The sequence below is a fragment of the Atheta coriaria genome, unplaced genomic scaffold, assembly GCF_025399875.1.
Source record: "Atheta coriaria isolate IRGN ID8LTWV9N9 unplaced genomic scaffold, Caltech_Dcor_3.1 hic_scaffold_8_pilon, whole genome shotgun sequence".
In the NCBI taxonomy this organism is placed as follows: Eukaryota; Metazoa; Arthropoda; class Insecta; order Coleoptera; family Staphylinidae; genus Dalotia; species Dalotia coriaria.
The window spans coordinates 8414764-8434360 of NW_027045450.1; the positions used below are offsets into that span (position 1 = coordinate 8414764).

Consider the following 19597-nt stretch of genomic DNA (forward strand, 5'->3'; position numbering starts at 1 on the left):
GCTTTGAGCGTGGAAGTAGAAAATTTTAATTAAATTACTACTGTTAAATAATATTGCAATTATTAAACTAATAAATATTAAAATATGCAAAATGATTAAAATATCACCCAAAAATTAATTAAACAATAATAATATCTAAAGGTTAAAATGTTATTGTGGTAAAACGGCATAAATAAGTCATTGAATCAAACAAAAACGTTTTATTCGGAATGTTTGCCTTTATTGTCCTATTTCCAAATATATACAACAATACATAAGCCATACAAAAAGCGTCGAAGATGAAGGCGCCTCCACCATTTAATATACATACCGCGCATATTTCGTCCCTTCGACGCACCCTAAACCAAATTTCTTTCTGTTTTCCCCTCTTTACCAAGTCAAAAATATTTGTATTTATTCCCCACATTAAAAGAACACCTACACCGTATAAATTTAATCAAATTAATAAAATAACAAATTAAAGTGATATTTTTTAATCAAACTTAACTAAATCACATTAAATTCGTAGATTTGTAGAGAAGAGTAGAAAAGAGCGGAGAAGTGATGATACAATCTACAAAGATGTCAGTTTTGGTCGGAATCCGCTGAAATGCATCCTCTGTCTCTTATCCTGGCTCCTCTCTGGAGGGTGCGGGTGGTGTTGTGACTGTAGAGTCTACTAAGTGGGCTGGTGCTTATGCCGACTGTGTCTGGGTGACTGGTGCCAATATAACGGATGCATTACTGCAATGTCTGCAGCGACTGCACTCGTCCTGAAATTGCACCACGCTACTACTGACTTTGTGCATGGTAGGGTTTCAATGGGGGCTGGAACTGGAGCGAGCGCTCAAAAAGATCCTAATGTTTATCGTCGCATACATTTTGCTTATCGCGACAGCTAGAAAGGAAAAAATTTAGTTTTGAAAGTTTTTTTTTGGGAAATTTTGTTTTTTACGAATTATACAAAAACTATAAAATTTACATAAAATTATTTAAATCTATCTGAAATTTTACTAAATTTACTATGTAATGGTTTTTTAATAATTTTTCTATCATTTTTATATAATGAGTTATTCAATTTTTAATTTTGTAATTTTTTCAAGTTTTTACAAAATTTGTTTTGAAAAATTTAAGTTTTTCCAAAATTACACAAAAACTATAAAAATTACATAAAATTATTTAAATCTATCTGAAATGTCACTAAATTTACTATGTAATGCTTTTTTAATCATTTTTCTATCATTTTTATTTTCTGAGTTATTTAATTTTTAATTTTGAAATTTTAGAAGTTTTTACTAAATTAGTTTTGAAAAATCCAAGTTTTTTCCAAATTACTCAAAAACTATAAGACTTACCAAATCTAATTTGAAACCAATAAAAATAAATAATCAAATAAATTTACTATCAAACAGCTTTTAAATAAATATTCTATCATTTTTAATTCTTAAGTTATTCAATTTTTAATTTCGCAAAATATTCTACATTTTACAAAACGTTTTTCCCTTGGTCCTAGGTCACGACCAAATGGATTCAGCCTCCAGTACAGGTAACTCCTAGTAGGTACTAGTATCGAGTGTGTTTTGCCATCGCCGCCGCTCGTGTTCTTTCGTCCACCATCGCTGGCATTCGTCGGCGGCGCGGGAGGCGGCCCGACCCGCTCGCGCACGCCGCCGCAAAGTCAGTCTTTGATCGCCGTCGGCACATCAAAGACGCGCTGCTGTCGTTCTCCAACCAAATCGCCGCCTCCGCTAGTCGTCGTCATTCTCACAAAGTTTCATCGCGATACGACGTGCGTCAAAAAAAGTTTCTCCATAAAAAAAAACAGAAAAAATAAACCAAAACAAAAATTACGTGTTAAATTATACACAAAGTGAAAAAAATAACTAATCATAGTGTAATTAATTAATAATAAGTGATAATAAGTGCTAATATGTAAATTAGAATAAATTTGTGCAGATTAATAAAATAATTAATTAAATTTCTTGCAAATTGCAATAAAATAGTTCGGTTAGTTGTGGAATTTCGCAATTTTGAAGTGGACGTTTACAATGCCTCTGGGAGCGTCCTGGCAGGACCTTTCGGACACATTTTGGCGCCGAATTAATTGACCGCTAATGCAGAGATTGCCTAATCAAGTCGCCGCCACGATGGGCTATGTAAACACCGGCCAGCACAGCGCCCTAAACAGTGACAGTGCACAGTGTCAAGACGGATGTTAGTTTTTCGCACGCCACACCATCTATCACGTGGATATTCATACATTTACACGCATTTTGTGCAAGTATAGGTGAGTAGCTCAAATTTATGGTTATAATACATTTAGTTTTAGTTTTACTAGGTATTGATAGATGGCGCTGAGCGTATAATGGTGTAAAAGTGTTAAATTGAGCTGGCAGCTGTGATTAGGAACGTGTTTTTAATGCAAATGGCGTTTGATTTGGTTCGAGCACTATATGAATACGTAATCCATAAACTTTGAGGGGTTTAAACGGCGATTATGCGCGTTTATATGAATCATTACGCAGGGTGTAGGATGCGTTAACTAAAATTATACGGAAATTATTCTAACCTCACTTTTGGTTTGAAATAATTAATTTTTTTTTAATAAAATTAATTTAATTTGTTTTATTTGTTGTTATATTTGTTTGTTACTAAATTGAATTAATTTTGATTAAATTCAAGGCTATTGATTAAATTTTCTAAATATAAATACCGAAATGCAAATGATTGCCGTTTCAGTATGTTAATTGCGTTGTGCATAAACGCGGAAATAAAATCAATAAACATATTCGTGTTTTACGCTATGCGTAAACATTAATGACGATTTATTGCGGCCGATACAACGACGTCGCGACGCCCAAAGGCAGCAACGCCGAATTGGAAATGTTAATGATGCTGGGAGGTCATTAAATGTCATAAATAGTAATGAATGTTTAAATACGAGTATCTTTATTGGAGTTCAAGTGGTTGGCAAAGTTTCATTCAGTAAAATTATTAATTATTGGAAAATAATTGTATAAATCAAATTTATAAATAAATTAATAAATATCTTGAAATAATATTTATATTTTTTATATGTTTATGTTAAAAAAGATAATAAATTGATTTTTAGAAATAATTTTTTGAAAAATTGATAAAATGTATTTTTTGCAATTTTTTTTATTTTTTTGTCAAAATATTCATTTCTGGGATTCCTTCGAATCATTTTTATCATTGCTGTTTGTCAGTTTAGTAATAAGAAAACTTTGCTCCGGGTTTACATCCGTTTCTTGTGCGTTCATCGCCGAAATGAAATCTGCAAATTTTTCGAAACGCAAACCTGCGTCGAGAGTTTGCACAAAAAAACTCCGAAGAAAATCTGAGGTCAAGATCAAAGCGACCGCAGCAAAGCACCAACTGCGCCGAAAAAACCAAGTTTTTTTGGCAAATGAGCGATGCCTTTTAATATTGAACCGAATACCGCAAAGTAACCTAAAAAACTCACATAAAAAGTGCGTAGAAGTACAACAAAAATAAAACAAAAAAGGGAAAAAACAGATGAAGAAGTATATTGACAAAAAAAACTTCTTTTTTGTCATTTGAAGGTTAAGTAAAGTTATATTAAAGTAAAGTGAATTACATTCTATGTGTGCAAAATTATTAATTTTGATAGAAATTGTTAAAAATATTTTTATTATAAATTTTAACATAAAAACTTAAATTTAATGCTTAAAAACGTAAAAATATTTTTTAATATCATAAAAGTCACCTGCTTTATTTCATCCAGATAAACAATTTACGACGTTTTATTTTTCCCTTTTAACTTGTGCAGTATTCACAACATGGGCATATTTTTTCACTTAACCTCAACGCATGTTTGTATAGATTTTAAAATCAATAACAATAATAAAAACCCAAACGAGTTTTTCATTAAAATTAATGACTTTTTACGCTTACCATCGCATACGATCCTGCGCCGCGTTTATTTCAATTTAATTCCAATTCCGCCGCTCTGCTCGTCTCTTATTTTACGCATACCATAAAAAATCAGCCGACTGAGTCGTTGCGTCGCGACCCGGCGAACGGAATTGAAATACGGGTCGCTATACACGTCCGGAAATACACACGTCGTGCGAAATTAATTCGGTAAAGGTGAAACATTCACCTGCCGAGCGAATATATATTTTTTACGCCCGGCGCATCCACCAATCTACAAAAACGAAAATATCATTGACATTACAAACATAAACAGTGTTTGACCTAAATTTATATTACGGATATAATGTTTTGATACTGAATCTTTGAGACAATGAGCAATCAGACGTGGGAAATGAGTAATGTCGGCACAAACGAAGTTTCCGGTGATGTTTACGCCAAAAGGTAAAAGCAAAGCGTCTAGAACTACCTAGGATAATAGAAAGGATGTTTGCCATCGTGCACTTAGCGTAATTAATTGGTTTGTGGTGATAATATATTGTCAGAAAATATTTTTTTCATTTTTCGCTTTCAATTTTCACGTTTTTCAATTTTTTCCTTTTTATTTATTTTTTATTATGTTACCTGGGTGTTCCTTCACGTGGAAAAAGTAAAACGCGTGCATAACCAGAAGACTACAGGACTATACCTGGATAACATCTAACATCTAACATCTAACCTGATTCATGTTCCTTAGACTCGCAATTTCCACCCTCTGAACATATATATTCTGCTATATTATATAGACTTATATATCCGTGGGCGTAGGAGGAAGCTCTGGTTATTCGCCAGAAAGAATTTCAACCACTCGCATCGCGAAACATCGAAGCGTATGCTTCTTTATAAAATTTTTTCATCTGTCGACACTCAAGCTACAACCTTTTTAGAATGGCGGATGTTTCGTGTTTCGTGCACGCTCAAGTAGCGGGTGCTTTTTTGTGGGTGACGAGACACATTGCAAAACTACCCTTATGTCTATCTGGGAAAACAAGCTGTAAACGAATCGCCGCCCAAAACAACAACCTTTTCATATTTTTTTTTGTAAAAAACTTAAAAAATAAAAATAAAAATTTTATTTTTGGCATTTTGAGGTTAAAAAAATAATTTATAAACAAAACACACATTTAATATTTTTTACCAAGTATAGTTTATGTAATATTTTTAAAATTAAAGTTCTGGGTAGACGACACAGTTGTAAAAACAAGTTGGTGCCCGGAAGTGGAGGCGCCGGGCAACACAATGCTTTACACACAGTAAATTTTTACATTTTAAAAATTTCTTTATATTTTTCTTTGTATAATACATGCTTCAATAAAACATTTTGTTTTTATTAAATTTCCCCCCAAAAAAAATCCTGAAAAACGTTGTTTTAAGAGCTTTAATTTCGCGAATTGCTTTCGGAATGTGTAAACGACAACAAACGAGCACAATACTCCGCATTTCAGCGAAGAATCCATGTGTTTGTCTCGTGAATAGTTTGAGAACTCATTATCGCACTTAAAAGCACGCTTTTGTTCTTCTTCGCGCGCTCGCTAGCATCGTGTGTTTGAAATTAAAAAACTTTCCGAGTTTTGTTTCAAAGCTCGCGCACAATGGAAACATTTTATCACATATTAAATTTAATTTTTTTTCTCTAACAAAACATTTATATTTGTTGTTATTGTTCGAATGCCTTGTTATACTAGTAAGTATTGTATTGCAAGTTGGGAATACGCGACGATACTTTAAAGCTTTGCGAAAGAATAAGCTCACTTATAAATCTTATCCAGAACGCGGACGGCACTTATACTCTGGCTACAAACGACGCCGCTGGCGCAAGATAAATAAAGAAACGCGAAATAAAAGCCGTGTTTGTATTCGCTCCGCTCTCTGTCACGTGCCCGGCGCCTCCACCATGACTCTTGCAACGCACCAAACAGACGCTTCCATTTGGCGAGAGATCAAAGAAAGCAATTATACTTCAAATAACGAAGCAATTACAAGCGCACATGGACAAGCGAGCATATTTTTAGCGTTAAATGTAAAAATGTCCATAATACGGTGCATAAAAATAATAATTGGTCTTTGGCGAGTGTTTCATGCGGAATGCACATTTCTTGTTGCACGTATCAATTTTGCACGCGCGACACGAACCGTTTCTGGATCGATGAGATACTTCTCGGTGCTTTTTCTCTCACAACAAAAAGCTCAAGAGCGACAGGAGGACGAAGCGCCCAACAAGTAATCGAGTAGCGGGGGCATAATTTATTAAAAACGCGTAGGCGTCGCCGGTCGTGCTTGTTATTTCATCGACACTGCCGCCGTGATAAATCTTGTAATATAAAAGCTATTGTTTGTTATAAAAGCTCGAGGCGTAAGCAAAATAAGTCTACAGCGCTAAAAAACTTGACTCGAGCGTGAATAAGGAAGCTTTCATGCAATGGAATTTTTATTTTGGAAAAATTAAAAACGTTTAATTGAAAAATTATTAATTAACTTTGTTGGGTTTTGCAGAAGATTGTATTCTTTGCGTGTATGGCATTTAATTAATCATTGATTGTCGGCGTCTTGTTTTTATTGCGGTAAAATAATTTTCGAAAATTTTACGCGACGTTTACTGATTGATTACTTTGTGTTACAACTAATACAACTAATAGCATACCGAAAGCTATCAAAACTATTTTAATTAATTATGAGCAACAAAAGCGTAATTTACTAATTAACGCAAAAAATAAATATTTTATGTTTTATTTCGGAAAGATTTATGATGGGATTTTAAGCTGCTGTAACGTGTGTCTATGTTGAATGTTAAATGTTGTTAGAACGTGAACCCGCCAGCGACGCGGAGCTTTCGCATGGAAAAACTTTGCGGAAAGCAGATTAAAAATTGAGTTATGTTGCGTTAAAAATGCGCTATGTTTTCTTTAAAGTCTGTATTATAAAATCGCGAAAAGTGCCGGAAGCTTTCCGGGAGCTTTCGCGCGCGCGTTGATAAATTGCCAGGTAATTCTGGTGGGCGAGCGCTAGTTGCAAGTTTTTCATTAATTATGAGAACCAAAATGAATTCGGATAAAAGCTCAGTGCAAGCTCAAGAAAAGCTCAAAGTTGGAGCGCGCGAACTGTTTCGAAGGTGTTCGGGCGTCATTAGCTCGAATGTAAGCTTACATTCGAAGCGTGTTGAACTACGAGGACTAACCGAGCTTTTGAATAGGAATGGTTGTAGGAGGAGAAGTTTTTATCTGGTTGCACGGTAGTTTTGAAGTTTTGGGCTTTCGACGAGTGGAAATTACGCGGAAGTGTGAATTGAGGATGAGATAAAGCTGGAGAAACTCTTGAAAAATTAAAATTTATGCTTTTTCTGTGTTTCAGAACAATGGATGGACGAATTCTACTCTTCCTGTTGATCGCCTATTGGACAAACGGTAAGAAACTTAACCTATAATTCAAAAAATAAAAAAATAAAAATATAAATTTTTTTATTCGAAATAATTAACATATAGTTTAATATAGTGGAGGCGCCGGGTATAAAATGAAACTTTAAATGAATTCATTTTATAAAATATGTAAAACTAACTTTAAATTGTAGCTTTTGATATATTTGTTGTACAAGTAGTAACTGAACAATAAACACGTGGAAACGTGCAAATGTTTCAACCGGTTTGCAAATGGCCGCCGATAAAAGCGAATTCGGACCGGAAACGGCGGTAACGTGCACACAATTTATTTTTACAACGTGGTCGGACGTCGAATCGATCGTTTTCGCAGCTTTTTGATGCAGAACGCTGTTGTTGGATATCATGTTCAAATCGAGCTTTCAGAGCTTTTCAAGTGCGAGTACAATAACTTATTGGCGGAAATTTTGCTGCATGTTAAACATACAAAAATTTATACCGGTATAAAATATTTTGTGATTTTACGTGATTGGTGAGCTTTTTGCACGTTTTAATGACCTGCGTCGTGTGACTAAAATTAATTATCAAAGTCGAGTGACTCGTGCACGTGTGACAAAGTGTATTTTTATTGCGTAACAAAATGGTGCACACCAGTAATTAATTCTTTTGCAAACAAGCATAAAATTTAAAAAAAATTCAAAAATTAAAAAAATTGTAAAAAAGTTTTAAAATTATTTATTTTTGATCAATTTAATAAATTATATTTGAATGTAGAAAGCTTTCATTAGTTTAATTTGATAATAAGCGCACAAAAGCTCATTTTCTCAGGATGAAAGCTCCTGCGAGTTATGAATACGGAATGCAAGTCGAAATTGAACCGTCCGCCGGCTGCAGACGCTTGATACGAGGTCACCAGATTTCATAAATGCACATGCACATATGTGCGCCATAAGGGATGAAAAGCTTTCCTCGATAATGAAAACAAATAAAGTGGTAAAAGCTTCAAATGAAGTCATTTTACTAATCCGTGCAAACGTACAACATTCAAATCAGATTCCTTGCTAATTATTACGAGCCGTCAAGTTGCGGGGACCATGACTGATTAGAAAACCACCCTTAATTTTACTTCTGCGTGTTTTTCATATAAAAAAATAAAAAAAGCTTTACATACAATAGTAAAACTAATAAAACATTTTATATGTGCTGATTTTATTTAATTTGATTCTCGGCGAATTTGTTTTACTTAGGGGTAGTTTAAGGGTTTTTGTTTTGATGTAATTTTAATTCTCTGATACGATCGCTCATTACGCATTCAACTCATGCGGTATTTGTAATCTTTCGGGCGAAAAACCAACACTATACGTTTATTTCACAACCCTTATTTTAACACAACTTAAACTAAAGCTAAGGGTATGTATTGTATTTATTTGTAAGTGTGGGCAAAATTCTTGCCGTGGCTAATGACGCGCTCATTGGATTTAGATTAATGCGCGCCTGGGACAAATAACACCTCAGTAAGAAACAATGCGCAAGAAAAAGAAGAAAAAACTACACCGGACAAAATTGTGTGTATGGCAGTAGTGGCCAGAGGGGTTGAAGGGGTTGGAAAAGGTAGGAAACGAAAAAGATTATTTTTGGCACGGATGGTGGAGGCGCCGGGGCTGTGTTCGCCTTGAACCTTTTCGCTAGTGCGCGCCGCTTCGGGACATTGGTCGCTTTCATGTGGCCGGCGGGTCGCGCTCGAAATGCGCCGCACTTACCCGCCAGCTCTGCCAACTTTATTGAAAAGAGTGAAAGACGAAAAGTTAAGCTATTCAAAAATAGTGGCACTTTGCAGACGGAAAAGCACCTGAATATATTTTTGTGGGAAAATAGAATAAAAATCAATATAGTTTTTAATCAGTAACATGATTTTGATTTTTAACAAGGGTGAAATTAATGCACTTGTAAATTACGCAGCGTACGCGTCGCATTTCCTGTTTTGCGAGCGTGTATTGCAAATTGAGCGGAAATGGGTAACGTTTCCCGTGTGCATAAAGCATACACTCACTCTCACCCACTCCCCTTTTTCACCCCTTGCCATCATTTTGCATTGCGGCATACAGCATCACCATGCATATTGTAGATGGAAATAACCCAATGCGAATTATTGCTACACATTTCCAGAGGTGAGCTGTGTGAATATTCTGTATCGATGTGGAAGCGGTGGAAATTCGTAATATTAATCCATTGGATTTGTAAGGAAAGTTTCACGCAAGTGTCATCCGCGTGCGTGGATATGTAATTTTAGGGGTTGTTGTTGAGCTTTAGTGGAGTGTCGGTGGAAATGTGTCGCTTCGAGTTAATTGCGGCGTGAAATGCGTTAAACGTGTTTTCGGTGTCGATGCAATCGCCGAATTTCCCAATTCGCGCAACTAGAGAACTAGTTTACAAATGGTGGAACTTTGGTTGTCTTAGGGGTTGGTGCGGATGGGGTTTGAGGGTGGGAACTGAGGTGTTGTCGGGCAGTTGAATCTGCATTGATGACGACGCAGGTTTGGTGAGGTGAATATTGCTAATGTGTCTGGAAAGTTGCCTATGTTATTGGCAAAGTGTTTGAGCTATTGAAATTTAAATTTTTTAAAGTTTTCTGCTACTTTTTAGGAAGAATTAAAGTAAGACCAAAGTTTTCATCATCTGTTTTCTCAGAACTTTAGATATTTGGGAAGTTATTTCGGGAATGGAAAAAAAAAAACAGAAAAAAATTTTTTTTGAAAAATTTTATTGTTTTTATTCAAATTTTTGGCAAAATTTAGTAAAAATTACAAAATGAAGAAGAATTTTTAGGCAATACTTAAATTTTTAGATTTTTGCAATAGAAATAACCTTGGTACAAAAATTTGAGCAAAAAATCCAATCTTTTGAAAAATTTTTGGAAATATTTCAATATTTTTCTACTTTTTAGATAGAATTTCAATAATTTTATTAAAATTGGACAAAATATTAAGAAAGGGTTAATTATCTTATTGAAATAAAAAGTTTAATAATAAATTTTACGAAAATTAGCCAAAAACAATTTTTATTCAAAAACAATTTTTTTACAAAAAATTTTTTTTTTTCAAATTTTCCATTTTTCCACTATAATTTTTGCACTTTCTGTATTTGTTTTAGTTGTCTCAAGTCATCACTATTTGTCTTGACTGTCTCCATTTCCCACTTTGGCCTTGCGCAGATGCTGGCCGAAGAATAATGCTCGAAATTACATCATCTATTTTTCCAGTTTGCGGTTCTCGTCCTCGCGTGCCAAGTTTTGATGTTGTTTACTTTTTATTTTAAACTTTCGCAATTTCCTCCCTTGCCGCTCACACCCACACACCCACACAAACCCATCCACACAAAAAATCGCTTTCTCACCACCGCTCAAAATCACCAGCCCAGTAAATTTCTCTGTGTTGCATTGTGTTATTTTCAAAAAGTTATCAATCATTCTTTGATACAACCGCAAAAAAATTCAATACTTTCAGCATGACATTTCATTTTTATTCAAGCGACGCATTTCCATGCCATACGCAAATCGACTTTTAGTTACCCACACAAAAATTCAACCATTTTTGATGTGTGATAATATTTAACGCTATTTTCCGTAAGATGGCGATAGTAGTTTTGGAGATTTTGACGTGTAACTCGTTCTTTAAGGGTTTGCGACATGGATAGTGCCGGAAGAGATGCAAAGGGATGCATAACCGTCGAGATCCGGCCAAATCCATCTAAGCCGACCAGTTTGCATCCCCTTTTCAACCCTCATCACTGCTCACCCTTAAAATACACCCTTTTGCCTCGAATAACGATGCCAATATGAATACACGTCCGAATTTTGCAAACCTGGCATTTTCCGAGTCAACGTGCGTGTTTCCTTAAATATAGCCCCAAGATTAACAACCCCTACGAGGCGGCCATTACGCGCTCGTTTATTATGTGCGCTGTTTCACTAATTACACTTGGCATGAAAAAGATTAAATTATTTATGCGTGCGAGTGCAAAAAAATCAATATTTGCTAAAAATACAAAATGCAGTAAAGTATTTTAATTGTTTCGAACTCAAAATAAATGCCATTAGGCTTTGGCAAAGACTTAGAATAAATTTGCTATTGTTCATTAGGGGGTCACCTTAATTTCCACCCCTTCTATAGGCGTTATTTTGTGATCCCGTGCGCGCTGAGAGCAATTTGTCACCCTTCGTGCATTCACACGGAACGCGCATTACGCTCTTCTTAAATTTAGGCGCTGGGATTAGATTTCAATCTGTCTCAACGTCGTTTGCGCCCTGTGTTGGAGTCTGTTCAAAAGGGCGCAGCGTGACGTCTTCTTGTCTTCTGTTTGTTTCTTTCAACCCTTAGTAAACCCTATTAAGTGCTTATAGTAAGAGTAAAAGTAAAAGTAAAGCAAACAAAGTAAAATTATGTTTTTTGTAGCTCAGAATAAAAATAAACAAATTTTATTAAAATATAAATTTTCAACATCAGTTTATTTACGGTTTTAAGACACAAAATGTGAAATTTTTTACATGGATGGCTAAAGCCGTGAGAAAAGTACTTTATCCACGGGTTTTAGTCACGGGGTGGAGTACTGTGAGCAAATTTTGAAAATTTAAAATAAAAAATTCAAATTCCAAAACTCAACGTGAAAAAAAGTGAAAGAAAAAAAAAGTGTAAGCAATACGTGACTAAACCTTATTAAACACTCACTAAACTCACTCTCAATAAATCCAATGACAAAAACTCCCATTTATCCACTTGATACATAATACCCTCCTATTTTTTCCTGTAAAATTTGCAATTTGATAACTTTGAATGCAATCCAATCATAATGCATGGCAAACACGACAAGTATAAACATCATTGAAATTGAAATAATTGTTGGGGTTGGAATGCTTTTGATCCTTTCCCAAATTGGAGGTTCGCAATAAAGCACAGCGCTGCACAATGTCCGAAACAAGCAAGCGCTCTTCATTTGTTTTTGATTTAAAGCTGGTTATATGTATAGTCGCGTGTAATATTGTATAATATCGTCCTGTGAGTGCGCGGCACACACACGCGCGTACTGTGACAATTATTTTGTCGACGCGTTCGCGTCTAATTCCAATCCGGCAATGATCAAATGGAATTATTCATAACGCGCCGCTTGCCAACATTCGACAGATGGAATTAATTTAGACCTATATGCGTATGACACGGATACTTTTTGGGAAATTAATTATAAAATAAAAATTAGGACATTTTTTAGAGAAATTAAGTTTTGTTCTATTTTTGTAATTATTTTTTGTATTTTTAGGGAAAATTTTGGGAATTTTTGTTATTTTTGCAGAGAATTGCCAAAAACTTTGATAAAATGAAAATAATCGAAAATTTTGAAATGTTTGGATCGTTTTCGTTATTTAACCTAAATTTAATCGAAAATTATTTTAATTTTTTAAATTTTTCTTTTTTGCAATTTTTTACTAAAACTTTCAAAAATTGTGTTTTTGCAAAAATTGTAATATTTTTCCTAAACTACGAAAAATATTAAACCAAAGTAAGTTAAAATTCATTCATATTCAAATTTTTATAAAAATAGCATAAATTCCCTCATTTTTCAAAATTTTCTAAAATTCTGAATAATGTTCCAAAAACCTCGAAACTTTCGATTATGACTACATCAGTGCATGCCGCTGAAATTTTTAGGCAACCCATCTCGTTTTTGTTTCAGGTGAGTCAATCAATCTTATTTAATCTCGGTGCGCTCGCATTTCGGAAGCGGTGTGCGCGCTCCACTCTTTTTTCCAACCCGCGCGCGCGCGCGCCCGGCGCCTCCACTGCAGCTAACAGGTTTATTCATCATACTCTCGGCGGCGCAAACACTTTATTAGTGCTTCTGCGTCCAAACGAAAACCCTTTTTCAAGACGCGGACGCGCTGAAACTTTAACATAAATTTCAACTTTGCGCCACAGCTAGATAATGCGCTTTCCCGTCCGCCGCTCCACCACCACCATCGCAACAAAACTTCTAGTTGTAGTTTTAGTTTTTAATTTTAGTTTTAAAATCAATTTAAAGCATTAAAACTTTCATGCGGTGGTTAAAACAAAAACAAATCCGCAGCGCTCTGCATGTTTAATTGTGAAAAATACAGTTGTGAATAAATAAACACACGCCAATAAATAGTAATTTAACTTTTGTGACAGTTGCAACGTTTGGAAATTGGATTTTTTGAAAGGTTTTAATCCTCAGGTTTAACTAGTTTTTATTTTTAAACTGCAATATTGCTTTTTAATACAAACATGATTTTTAGAATTAAAATTTAAAACGATTTGACTCGTAGTGGTAATTTTAACAATTTGTCGCTAGTTTCTGACTGAGTGCTTTCAAGCTTTGACGGTTTGACATCAAACGATTATGATCCGGACACGCACACCAAATCGCAGGAATTTAGATTAGTGTAGTTAACCAAGTGTTAAATGGATATCTAACAACTTTCTACATTTTCATCAGTTTCTCAACCCTTGACAGATTTCACACACAATTTTTTTTCTTTTCCAAGAAAATTGCTTGTTTTTGCGGATTTACGTTGAAGTGAATGTTTTCGTTGAACCTTCAAGTGATCCCGCACTCAAAGGGTATTTTTCCGCACGTGGTTGCGCTAAAATGTTAAAAGTATCCGATTACTTGCCGGAGATGAACTTTCAACGCGCACACGATGCTAATTACTCGCTAAGATGCCCTCGCGGTAATTAGCCGCAGCAGGGTGAAGAAGTTTAAGGGTTGAAGAGGTTGAAGCACCAAACATGCACAGCGTACATACTCTAAACAAGCAGAAAATTGCTTACATAGTCGGTTAAACAATGTTTTTCTAAAAAATGAAAAATTTTTCAGAAAATAGAAAAAAGTTGATTAATTATTTTTAATGATTTATTCGCTCCAATTAAGGTAGATTATATACGACTCTAGAGTCAAGTTTGGTTTGTGATCAACTCGGGAATAAAAGAAAATATTTTCCACCCCTCGAAGCGCGTTTAATTTATCGCTCATAAGAGAATGCTAAGCATTTTTGCGATTCGACCATTCCTCGTCGATTCAATGCGCCGATAAATAATACATTGCGCACTTAGGCATTCGCAATCAACCAACCCTTAACAGCACACACCCTTAAATGAATTTTGTTCTTTTTTCGGTGATGAGTTGAGGAATTTAATTGCATTTTTCCGTTTCCTAATCGATTTTTAACCCCTTTTAAAGTCATTACGTGTTTTTCATTTGCATGCCTTATTTCCGAACTTAAACTTTTACTCAAATCGCAATTATTCCTCTTGAATTGCGCCCGGCTGTTGTTTGTAGTAGGACGTGACATGAAAGGAAGGTATTTGTGAGGTGGCATCAAACGGAATCATAGGGTGGTGGGTGGGTGGTGGAAGCGAATCGAAAGGAATCGGATTCTCGAAAGGTCGACGCGAGGTTTGGACGACGCCGACAAAGAACTTCGCGTGCCTTGCGCAAATACAATAAAGTGTTTCGTTTTTTTTTCTTCTTTTTCTCGTTTGCTTTTTTCGACGGAAAACCACGCGAACCACGCGACGCACGCGGATTCCCGAGCTTTTCTTCAACCCCTCGAGCACTGGCACTGCAAACAGAATAAATATCAGTTGATTCTCGACTATTCTTCCATTCAAATTCAAAAGCTTTTAAATTGTACAGGGTTTAAGATGTGTATTAATAACGTGTATATTTGGTTGCATACATTTTTAACCTAGTTTAAAATCTGTTGGAGTTCGAGGAGGAAAAGTTTTTGATTAAGCGGGGTTTGAGGGTGGTAAAATAAATTTGATTTCAATTTATTTCAATCGAATTATCTCCTCAAATATGCATAAGTCGGCCGGAAACTTTTCCAACTTTTGGGAACAATGTTAATAATTCGGGCGCTTTGCACAGTCAAAGGGGGTGGCAAACCGAGCGCGGCGTGTAACGGTGGCACGCTTCAGTGATGCAATGGTTTCATCAGGGATAAAACTGAAAAATTTACTTTTAGCACACTAAAAAGACTAAAAGTAAAAATTTTGGGAAAAAATGACAAAATTGCAAAAATTGAAAAAATAAATTTTTTTTGGTCAATAAGTCACAAATTAAATCAATAATTATATTATAAAATGAGTTTTTTTATTAAAAAATTTTGAGGGTAAAATTTTTGAAAATAATTGTAAAATTAGCAAACATTTTGAAAAAATTGCAAAATTTGCAAAAATTTATACAAAATTGCAAAATTTAAAACTGTAATTTTTTTTCAATAATTGACTAATAATACCAATAAATATATTAAAAAATAGTTTTTAGTTATTAAAAAGCCTAACATATAAAATTTTGCAAAAATGCAAAATTTGCGAAAAAATATGCAAAAATTTATTTTTTTCTAAAAATATTTCTCAAATTCTCACAATAAATTTTCTTGGAGTTAATATAATCCTTTCCCACTTGAAACTTAAACTAAGGTTAAGTATTATAAAAACTTCTCTAATGTCTCCCAGCAATTTCACTAATAGTTCTAACAATATGCCATCTGCACGGCGTCTGCTTCCACTTTGCTTGGATTCTTTTAACGACAACATAACCCCAACTAAAACGTCGACCGACTTTAAAAACCATCCAAATACTCGCAACAATTACGTTTATAACCGCTCCTATGCTGAATCCGCGCCGATTGCACGAAATTAACCAGACGTGAATTAACTTCTCGGCAAGTTTCCACGCAGTGAGCAGTTCTGAAGGGCGGTTGTTTGGTGGTTTATTATTTTTATTCAATTAATCGCAGACATCGTCTGCGACGCAAATTTAATTAGCGATATACAACTTGCCTAATTGCGCTGAGATTGTTCGGGAGACGTTTTAGACATTTAGATGCTTAGACACGAGTATAGCGACTAGGGGGATGAAAATGATGAAGAAGGGGTGAGTTTGAGAGGGTGAGAGTATGCACGCTCATCAAAAAGTTTGTATTTTGGTGTAGTTTCATGCCAAACGTGATGAGAAACGTAAAATTTCAAATTTCAATTTTTTTATTTAAGGGATGAAAAATTTTTTGTTGAAAATTTAACTATTAAAACATACCACAACCACAGAATGTCGAAATGTCAAGTGTAGAATAAATCTAAATTTGTAAACTTCACTTGGGGGGGGGGGGTTTTCACAAACTCGTCGACAAAATGCTAAACGCACACGCCGCATGAAACGCTGTTGTTATTGTTGTGCGCCGGGTTTATTTTTCATGCGGGTTTGCGGTTTTTCGATCAAAGGTGCACGTGACGCACACACTTCATCGGCGTGTGCAGTTGATATTTTCGGTTTTCACCGAATCCACAAAATAAACCGGAAAAATTATTTTACTGCATGATTTATGAGTGTGTTGTGTGGTTACAACCCTTAACGTTAAAACAACCCTTGAATAATTAAAAACATTCACTATTTCAACAAAAAAAAAATAAAAAATTTGGTTTTGATATTTAAATTTCCGTCAGCGTGATTATTTCAATTTGTCACAGACAATACACGGTGATTATCGCCGTAATTAACGCGAATTGTTTCGTGGTGAGGGCTGCGCAATACATTCCGAGGGTGGTTGAGTGGAACCGAACTAAAATACGACGCAAAAAACAACGTCGAGGTACTTTTTCCGACGCACTTAATTAAAACTTACTTTGCCATTCACCGCGAAACATCCACCATCCGCCATCATCATCAACCAGCTACCACCCTTAATGCGCAAGTTGAAAACACATTCAGCATCTTCAATTCAGCATTCGCCATTCGCCATTCACCCGGTTGCATTCACAGGCAATGAAACTGTCGAAAAGTTTGCTGGCAATTTCTCAAGCAAATTTTTTACACACTAATTAACGCACTTTGTACTTTTGGTGGCCTATATTGATTTTACATAACCTAAATTTTATTCTTTTAATTTTTGAATAATTTTTAGGTAAAAAGTGTTTTTTTTTTGTTTTATTGTTAATATTTATTTAAATAAATAAGAGGAGTTATAATTTTAGTTCAAAAACAGCCGCTAGATGGCGTTAGTTGTAATAAAATTAGAGTTATTATAGATTTTAACAAAAAATTGCACAAATATTTAAAAATTTGATTTTTAAGTACTAAATACATCTATAAACACTGTGTACATTTGGTTGCCTATATTAAATTCCTCACATAACCTAAATTTGACTCTATTAACTCAAATAACTACTCAAAACTATTTAATTAAATTTTATTTGTTTTACTCTCAATATTTTACTTTTAATATTTAAATATGAATTTTTAGGGGATGTTTTTGGTTGTTTAAACAAGCTGCCACAATTTCGCCACCACATATGTGAGCAAAAACCTCACTACCAGCCTGCGGCTTGCTTTCATGCGCTGGCACAGCCCAAGAGTGGATGTTGAAGTGGTGGCGCGTGTTTTTCACAAGATCAAGAACTAATCATGCGGTAAATGGACGCCCGGTGCGCTCAACTTCTCTCCCGTCTATTTACCGAGCGTGTCATCTGGCAAACAAGAAAATCTTCACCGCGCGCCGCCATCACACTAAAAAATAATAGCGTAGCGCATAGCGTTGAAGAAATCATAGGTGTAGTAATGTAAGCCCGGCGCCTTCGCCAGGTTATGTTGGGTTATGTCAGTGCGGTGCGCGGATGTAAGCCTGCCTTCAGGTAGCTGCTGGCGTGTGCATAAATAATGCAGAGCAGTGGCGGACATATATCTCGTCTAATCTCGGATCTACCCCCCGAGGTTGGCGAGAGGGTCGCGCGCGCGCTGCTCGAAGCGCGGAAATATGGCCGCGGCGTTTAAATGTGATATTTTAAAATTCCCGCAGCCGAAAATGGGTCAAGTGAATTGATGGCGGCCGGTTTCCGCAAGCGCGTTGTCTTATTGTTTTTTATCCCGGTCGTTTCTCATGTATGCGCGCTTAAATCCACCCTCAGAGTTCACTATGCAAATATTTATGTTAGATAGGGGTAGTTTTAGTGTTTCAGACATACGCTACTACAAATAATGAACTTGATATGTAGAAACTACAAGGTTTGGTTAAATTTTGGGAAAATATACGAAAACATTTTTTTTCAAAACCGGAAAACCGGAAATCAGTGTCTGTAAAACCGGAAATACAACCTAAATATTAAAATATAATAATTTAATTTTTTATTGATACATTCAACCGGAAATCTGTAACCGAAAACCAAAAATTATAATTTTTCTAATTTTTTAATTTAAAAATTTGTTTTGTTTCATCTTAATTTCTTCTTTCGTAATTTAGTGATTAATTGCTAAACTTGAGCTAATCCCTTATTGCGCTGACCTCATCATCAAAATTGAAGCAAACACATTAAATTTTCTAATTACGCCGAGCCCGTTCGTAATCCACGCGCACAAAGCGTCATGAATAATAAAGAAAAGTCGGTAGACAAACTAACGCCCTCTAGGAGTGATTAATTTTAAATTTTTAAGTCCGCCATCTTAGCCATTCTATTAACTACTAACCTCAAATTCACACATAACCTTAAATATCTGCATCGCCGACAGAGATAATCGCCAATAAAAGTTTCTAGTTGCTCTAGTTGCTCGCGTACCTGATTTGAATATTAAAGTGTTGCAGTCCGGAGAGCTTTCAAAGCTTTCGAAGCTTTTAAAGCTTTCAACATGTTTTTAACGTAGAAAACTTTTAAAAATATTTTTTATTTTACAAATTACAATTTATTAATATATTTTATAAATAATTTTTATTTTTTTTATTATTTTATTATATATTTTATAAAATGACATTTGGATGTTTAATTATTCATGAAATTATGTCTTCTGCAAGCGCGGTATTCTTGCGAGGAAGTTTCCGTCCCGAAAACCCGCGAAATGTTTGTTTTTGATGTTTTGACGTCTACAACTCGCAAGACTAATTCAATTGCGTTCAACCGCTGTTATCTTAACATTAAATCATTTAAACATTTAGTTCTTAACCCCACCACAAGATATCACCACTTAAAACACATCAAAACTATTGATTTCTGCTTTAAAACTAAAATCGACTCCAATTCCGCATTGAGTATATCGCAATGTATATTCATACGCATAGTTCAATTGAGGTTATGTGTTGTGTCGCGCAACACAATGAAATATCGCTGCATTGTGCCGCAATAAATCCATCGTCCCGCATGTGTAGGTTATAAATATTGATATTTTAAGATGACGCTTGGCTTTCCCAAAAGGTTTTCCAGACTTTACACACAATACACACACACACACAAAGATTT

General features: G+C 35.0%; 1 protein-coding gene across 1 annotated transcript in view; it reads left to right on the forward strand.

The window, feature by feature from the left end:
• Positions 1–1990: 1990 nt before the first annotated feature.
• LOC135797357 (hemicentin-1-like) overlaps positions 1991–19597 on the forward strand; it is a 117787-nt gene continuing 100180 nt past the window's right edge. Inside the window, exons 1-2 of the mRNA XM_065309660.1 lie at positions 1991–2266; positions 7282–7334. Coding sequence (XP_065165732.1) covers positions 7286–7334 — 49 coding nt within the window. The 5' untranslated portion in view covers positions 1991–2266; positions 7282–7285. The remainder of the gene's footprint in view (positions 2267–7281; positions 7335–19597) is intronic.